The 8,060-nt window shown below is 48.3% G+C and overlaps 1 protein-coding gene across 1 annotated transcript; it reads left to right on the top strand.

The window, feature by feature from the left end:
- Positions 1-1,692: 1,692 nt before the first annotated feature.
- Positions 1,693-6,389, top strand: LOC307058929 (HLA class II histocompatibility antigen, DM beta chain; the record flags this gene model as incomplete). The annotated part of the gene is made up of 5 exons (XM_079712628.1): positions 1,693-1,747; positions 2,591-2,872; positions 4,120-4,404; positions 5,835-5,951; positions 6,298-6,389. 5 exons carry the CDS (start codon positions 1,693-1,695, stop codon positions 6,387-6,389), a joined length of 831 nt encoding a protein of 276 aa, XP_079568754.1.
- Positions 6,390-8,060: the final 1,671 nt, after the last annotated feature.

Raw genomic sequence — 8,060 nt, 5'->3', positions numbered from 1 at the left:
AAGTGTAGCAGTATAACCCAGGTGGGGCTGAGTGTATGTGTGTAGGGGGGAACGTGGGCAGAGGTTCAGTGAAGCTCCACTAGTTATACAAAACAACTCTTTTGTTCTTGATATTCATGTATGTTTTCATCTTGGGGGTAAGCTTCCCCCCCTTCCTTTTTTCTTCATAAATATCAGATTCTCTGGGGGTCAGGGACTTGGAAGGAGGACAGGTAAATGTGGTGTCAAGGGCTTCCCTCCTAATCCTCTTTTATTTAGCTCACTATCAAGTCAAATTCAAGAGCTTTTAGAAAGCAAGGTGAAACTTGCTTGGACTTCCCTGGTGGTGCAGCAGTTAAGACTCCACGCCCCCAGTGCAGGGGGCCCGGGTTCGATCCCTGGTCAGGGAAATAGATCCTGCATGCCACAACTAAAAAGATCCCACATGTGGCAACGAAGATCCCATGTGCCGCAACTAAGACCTGGTGCACCTAAAAAAATAAATACATATTTTTTAAAAAGAAAGCAAGGTGAGGAGAGGCAGCCATGAAGCCTAGTGGGGAGCACAGAGAAACCAATTTAGGGTTTTACATTTGTAATGGAAAAATCTATCAATTGTATAGTTCACAATGAGAATGAATTGCTATTTAAAATTTGTCTTTTCCTGGGGAAGAAAAATAGGGATGATTTATCTCATTTTTCTAGTGGCTTCATAACGTGGGGACCTGCCCCAGGACAGATGGGACCTGTGGGGGAAACACATAGGGAGTTTTGAGTTTGGGGGACACCAGTGAGCTTTGGGCATTGGCCCATCACCAGCTAATTATCAAGGGGGTTAAGTGGTATTGCCCTGCGGTCTGCTCTGAGATGGTTCAGGGGGTAGGGGGTTCGGGTTTCTGGCTTAGGAAAGCAGAAAGGAGAAAATGAAGCTCATCTGGCTAGGACAGATGAAGCAATGGAAGCCCAGGGAGGGATTTTTCAGGGCTGTGGCCCTGATCTCTTAGGAACTGCTTCTCTTCTGCAGTCTTGCTTTGAGGCCAGCTAACTGCACTCTCCCTACATCTCCTTCCTTAGCAGCCCTGCCTCTACCACATGCCCCAGAAGGGCCCCTTGTCTGCCTGTTTCCTGGGTGACAGGACAGACCAAGGAATATGTAATCAAGGGATGAATTCCCAAGTAACTTCCCTTAAAGGAGCAAGAGAGGTTACCTAGTCCCCAGTCTTTGAGGAGGACCTTGAGCGGAAACAGTTAAACCAGTGGGCAGTCTAGGCTGCATACATCTTGGGAATATTGGGTTTATTCTCTCCACTGAGCTAGGGAAATCTACCTACTGACTGTTCCTTAGGAGAGTTAAGAGACCAGTTGTTAAAAGCCCAGGGCAGGATGAGATTTACCTAGTAACTGATGATGCTGGGCTGAGGCGCTCAGCGATTTGTCTCTACACTTGTCCCCGCCTACCTAGCCAATCTGACAGTTCTCAGTTTGGGACACTGAGTTAGATGACCAGGTAAGGAACAGGTATAGTATCTAGGGGCTTGGTAGCTCCAAATCGCTCATTTAGAGAGCATCGAGGGGCCCCGGCAATACCATATTCCCACTCAGTGTTTGGAGATCATCTACCCAGGCTGGGACTTCTCGGGCAGGCAAGGACCCAGGGCCCCTGGAAGAGCTGGTCCAGGGAACGGGATTCTCCGTGTCTCCCCCGAGGAGAACATGACTGCCCTCCTGCCGCTGCTGCTGGGCCTCAGCCTGGGCTGCACCGGAGCAGGTAAGGACCCTCCCTTCCTCTGCTCCCTTTGGGTAGGGTGTTCAGTGTGTTATTGGATTCGGATACCCCAAACTATTCTGTCTCCCTATTACATACTCCCATAGCACTTTGTGCTGTACTTTTGTAGCAATTTTTTAAATTTATTTTTTTATTGAAGTTTAGTTGATTTACAATGTTGTGTTAATTTCTGCTGTACAGCAAAGGGACTCAGTTATACACATGTATACGTTCTTTTTTAATATTCTTTTCCATTATGGTTTATCCCAGGCTATTGACTATAGTTCCCTGTGCTACACAGTAGGACCTTGTTGTTTTTCTGTGTAGCAATTTTAATGTTATTAAGCTGTATAATTATTCGTGTAATAGACATTTCCTGTTGGAAGGTAGGCAAAGACGATATCTACCCAGTTGAATGCTGCATCCCCAGCTCCTAGCACGGTGCCAAGCACACAGCAAGTGCTTCAGAAATACATGTGGCACGAATATTTAATAATGTGTCCAGCACAGAACAAGGCTGACTCTTTCTTTTGACCCCTTTTCTCACTCGATCGTTGGCCTTACTGAAGGTCTTATCCTGGGTAAATTGTTGTGTTTAAACATGCAAATAATTTTGGGCTACTTGTGTCCCCATGCTTAGTCTCACATAAAGAGAAAATGGGATCTAGAAACTTCTCTGCTAGGACCATCTATGCCCTTAATCGGGACTCTCAGAGACTCTGGTCCATGAGCTTGGTCAGCAGATGCTGCCTCAGTCGGGAAACCTGTGCACCACTCACCAGGTGTAACTGAGGCTTGGGCTCCTGCAGAGGACTCTGACCTATCCCCCTCCTCTGGCTCCTGCAGGAGGCTTTGTGGCCCACGTGGAAAGCACCTGTCTACTGGATGACCATGGGACTCCAAAAGAGTTCACATATTGTATCTCCTTCAACAAGGATTTGCTGACCTGCTGGGATCCCCTGCAGGCCAGTATGGTCCCTTGTGAATTTGGGGTACTGAACGGCTTGGCCAAATACCTCTCAGATTACCTCAACCATAAGGAAAACCTGATCCAACGCTTATCCAATGGGCTGCAGGACTGTGCCACACACACCCAGTCCTTCTGGAGATCTCTGACCCACAGGACACGTAAGGAGAGAAGGGAGCAGAGGGAAGATTAGGAAGCACAGTTAGGAGAGGGGAGGCCAAGAAGGGTCCCTCACCTGCAAGGGGTTTGAGCTGTGGGCAGGAAAGAAGCAGAAAATCGGAGGACCTGGGATGTAAAAAGAGGGAGGGTTGACCCTTACGAGGACACAAGGTGGTTGACAGGGGTAGGGCAGGAATGAAAAGGGGGAGGTGATGTTTGAGCCAGTGAGGAGTTATCGTGGGGAGAGTCAGCTAGTTTTCCTTCAACTTAGGGCATCTCAGGAGGCAGATCCAAGTTCAACCAGTGGTTGAACTGTCAGAATAACCAGAATGGCTCTTCCCAAAATGCTCATGCCACTGTAGCCCAGGTTCTGGTGTCCCAGGTCTGAGACAGGCCCAGGCATGGGAATATTTGGAAAACCTCCCAGGGGATTCTGATGCAAACTCTCTCACCCTTAATCAGTTGCATTGAGAATGACCTGACATTTTTAAAAGAAAACTTGAAGTTCTCTATCGTACAGAGTATTGTGTCTTAAGATGTGATTTCTCAGAATTGCCTGGGGAAGGTGCTTGTTAAAAACACAAGCCCTTGAGAACCGCTACAGATCTGTTGGATGAAAATATCCAGGGATGCAGGCTCGGGAATCTGCCTTTTAACACAATATCTTGGATTTTTATTGAAGATTTTGTTTGAAAAACACCCAAGCAAGCGGAAGGGTCACCTAGAAGAATAAACTATTAAAAGATGGCAACATGAATGATCTCATGAATTAGGATCCCCTTGTCCAAATTTAGGAGAGCTAGTCCTGAGTTAGTCTTGTTTCCTTAAACTATTCAAGGAAAAAAAAAAGACTTTCTTTATCAAGTCAATTTGTTCAATGAGATTTGAGGACAAGGGTGTTTTCCTACTTTTGCAAACCCCCCCACTATAACTCTGGATGACAATTCACTTATGCACTTGAAATGAATACAATAACTTCTGAAACAGCCTGCAGTTTCTACTTATTGTGAACAAATATAATTTTGGAGGAAAAAGAAAGGAAGGAGCAGTGATGAAATGGGAGACAAGAAAGAGTGAAGCAGGAGTACATTCTAACTCCTCATTTTCAAAGGGATGCGTGTGGGAATGAGGTGGGGGTCGGGAAGGTCGGTGGGCAAAATCCAGGAAGAATTCAAGTAGGAAAGAAACCAGGTTGGAGGAAAAGCCAGAATGTTGCCCTCCTTCGTGACTCTTCTTTCCTCCTCTGCAGGACCGCCATCTGTGCAAGTAGCTAAAACCACTCCTTTTAACACAAGGGAGACTGTGATGCTGGCCTGCTACGTGTGGGGCTTCTATCCAGCTGATGTGACCATCACGTGGAGGAAGAACGGGCAGCTGGTCCTCCCTCACAGCAGTGCCTATAAGATCGCCCAGCCCAACGGAGACTGGACATACCAGACCGTCTCCCATTTGGCCACAACCCCCTCTTTTGGGGACACCTACACCTGTGTGGTAGAGCACAGTGGCGCTCTTGAACCCATCCTTCAGGACTGGAGTAAGTGTGGGGCAGGTGGGAGGAATTAGCGTTAAAGCAAAGAGCTATTGTCATTCCTTGGCGGTCCAGTTAGGACTCCACGCTTCCCCTGCGGGGGACACGGGTTCCATCCCTTGTCGGGAAACTGAGACCCTACATGCTGTGCAGCGTGGCCAAAAAAAAAAAAAAAAAAAAAAAAGCAAAGAGCTACTTCAAGTGGGTGGTTGTAAAAAGAACACCAATATTTTGGCAGAGGGAATGGGATGTAGAGAGGTCCTCCACGGTACAGGAGAGAGAGGGAGATGCTGAGAAAGAGTGAGTCTGGAGAAACTTACGGAGGGTTCACGACCAGAGATGGGGCCAGGGGATACAGACACGGAAAGAGTTAGTTATTGTTGGACTTCCCCAGCGGTCCAGTGGTTAAGACTCCGAGCTTCCAGTGCAGGAGTCACGGGGTTCGATTCCTGGTCTGGGAAGATCCTGCATGCATAACAAGAGTTCCTGTTGCTGTTGCTATGGTGCTGTGGTTGGTGTTATGTGCTTCTCTGAGGGTGGGAGAGGAGCCTGACTGTCCTGAAAAGAGGATGTCGATTTGGTAACCATATTTTCAGAAGCCAAAATGGTGATGCAATATTCTAGCATTCTCGGATTTCCGCTATTCTGTTGTCAGGTCAGGAATGGGAGTTGGAGAAATAAAGAAGGTCACGGAAGAAAGGGGACTCTCTCGGTCTGGGGGCCGTACTGAATTGGGGCTGCTCTATCAGGGAGGAAGAAGCCAGGGCTGGCAGACACTTTGGTGTACGCGCTTGGAGGCTACTGCATAAAGCCAGTCACCATTGTTTGAACCCCAGGATTGGAAGTAGTTAAAGGAAAGGAATCCGGGTTGGGGACAGGATTCAGACTAGGGCCAGCTCCAGGAAGTGAGAGCTGTGGAGGGGGGTGGAGACAGGTTCTGGAAGGACTCAAATCTGGAAGTGGGCAGGTAGGAGACACATAAGTACTTGGATAACTCATGAAATGAAACCTTGGAAAGTTAGGAAAGGCGGAAAGACAATTTCATAGGAAAATGCTCAGATAGAATGGTCAAGGGAGCAAGTATTGTCACCACAGGCAAATGGAGAGAGGGATGGGGAACGCTGTATTCCTCAGTGAGGGTGCTGTTGGGGTGAAGGAAGAATACAGGATGCCTTGAGAGGCCCCACCATCTTAGAGAGGACCTGGAAGTGGGGGTACTAACTCAGGGAGAGTGGCTCCCCAGGGAACCACAGGAGTAGAGACCCACAGGATGGGGGTTTTGAGGAAAGGCCACTTCCTTGGGCCTGGATTGGTGTGAGCTAGACCCTTGGGGTCTGGATAAAGCACCTTTGAACCTGAGGTGGAGGTCGCAGTAAATGAAATTGCTCTGGGAATGAGCAAGAGAAATTGGTTCTAGTAAGTTTCTATTTCCGCAGCTCCTGGGCTATCGCCAGTGCAGACGGTAAAGGTTTCCGCGTGTGCTGTGACTCTGGGCCTGGGCCTCATCATCTTCTCTCTTGGTTTGCTCAGCTGGCGGAGAGCTGCCCCCTCTGGTGAGTGACCCTCCTGAACTCTCAATCCCAACCTCTGCTCACTTTAAAAAATTAAAAAAAATTTTTTTATTTGGCTTTGTTCGGTCTTAGTTCCAGCATGGGAGATCTTTAGTTGAGGCATGCAGACTCTTAGTTGCAGCATGCAGTCTCTAGTTCCCTGGCCAGGGATCGAACCTGGGCCCCCTGCATTGGGAGCACAGAGTCTTAACCACTGGACCACCAGGGAAGTCCCTCTGTTCACTTTCTGTTTGTGACTGGTTCTCGCATGGCTACCCCATTGGCTGTGAATAATACGAGAGACTTTTATCCACTGACTGTCCTCCACTCAAATATTTTCTTCTCCTAGGCTACGTTTTCCTCCCAGGGTCCAATTATCCAGAAGGTAACGTGTCTGTTGGTCTGTCTGCCTGCTGGTCCTTTGGAGGGGGTGAAAGTTAGAGGGAGTCACCGTTGGGTTCAGCTAATGGTGCTGATATTTGGAGAGGGAGTGAGCTTCCACAGGCTCGGGCTGACAATGTGATTGAAGCTGCCGTTGCTGGGATCAGGAACAGAAGGGAGGAGCACCTACCCCCTTCTCTTCTACCCAACGGAGTGTCTGAAGGTGGCTCCTTAGTGTTTGGTGATCTAGAATTTTCCATATCACTGTATTAGAAGCTCTGGCATGGCTGGTTATAGGGACAAACGATGGTTATAGGGGTCAAGTTGGTTTGGAGCTTTATTATCTTGTTTTCATTTCTTCTGCAGGTCAGCACATTTCCTAGAGGCAGAATCCTACAACTTCCTCTCCACGTGAGGAGATTCAAACTCTTTTTTTTTTTTTTCCCATGGTATGCGGGCCTCTCACTGTTGTGGCCTCTCCCGTTGCGGAGCACAGGCTCCGGACTTGCAGGCCAGCGGCCATGGCTCACGGGCCTAGCCGCTCCGCGGCATGTGGGATCTTCCTGGACTGGGGCACAAACCCGTGTCCCCTGCATCGGCAGGAGGATTCTCAACCACTGCGCCACCAGGGAAGCCCCGAGATTCAAACTCTTAAGGATGCTGCTGTGCTCCTCCAACCCCTCCAAGCTTCCACATTTTCTTGGATCCTGTGGTTTCTCTATTTGATTCTTTGAATTTCCCAGTCCCTGCTATGTAAAGCTTACAACTTGGGGAACTCATTCCTGGGAATATTCTGTAACCAAGCTGTGGTCCATAGGTAGAGCCCAAGACTACGTATCTGGGGTGAATATAATCTGGGGAGGAAGGTCAAAGGCCCTCTTGGGGGCCCCCTGTGCCACAGAGGCATGAGTCGCTGGTGATCGTCTCTGAGGAATAAACTCTGGTGGAAATACAGCTTTTTCCGTGCTTTTTCTTGAGGCCCTGAGGAGGGACTGTAGGCAGTTAGGGGCTGGGCTTGATTCCCTCTTCTACTGCAGTCGAGGAGTCAGTGTTTCCTCCCATTTTCCCATCTAGACATGTCAGAACTGGGGACAGTTTCCTGATGGATAATTCATAAGAAGGTAATAAACTGTGGTGGAATGGAGTCACAGAGTCAGGAATAGGAGGGGGTTAACAGTTTTCTGACCTCATAAGGGATCTTAATGAGGATTAAATGAGTTGTAAATGGCTGAGAACATTACCTGGCACACAGCCAGCCCACACTCGTGACATATCAGTCACAACTTTCTGGGCCAGGCGCTCTGCTAGGTGCTTTACATGCATTGTTTCATCTGATCCTCATCACAACTCTGACACAGACCCTCAGATAGTCAGTATTCAAGGGGCAGAGCTCAATTTCTGATCTGAGTTCTGGGCAGTTATTTCTTCCATAACCTATGTGGGAAAGGGACCGTAACTCGAGTGCTTATCACGACCTAGGCACTGGGCTAAGTGCTTTATGTTGTATCTCATTCATTCTCCACAATCACCCGGTAAGGAAGGATGGTCTCCCTCTGAGTCACAGATGAACGTGAGGTTCAGAGAGGTTAAATAACTTGTCCAAGGTTGAACAGCAAATTCTCTATAGGATGTCTGTCTACCTGAGTTGGAAGTAACTAGGCTGCTGTATTCTGAGGACCCTCATGCTGTCGAGCACACCACTCTTCCGAGCCCCCTTTACATTCCCTTCCA

This window comes from Hyperoodon ampullatus (genome assembly GCF_949752795.1).
Source record: "Hyperoodon ampullatus genome assembly, chromosome: 10".
NCBI classification, from domain to species: Eukaryota; Metazoa; Chordata; class Mammalia; order Artiodactyla; family Ziphiidae; genus Hyperoodon; species Hyperoodon ampullatus.
This window is presented reverse-complemented; position numbering and strand designations above follow the sequence as displayed.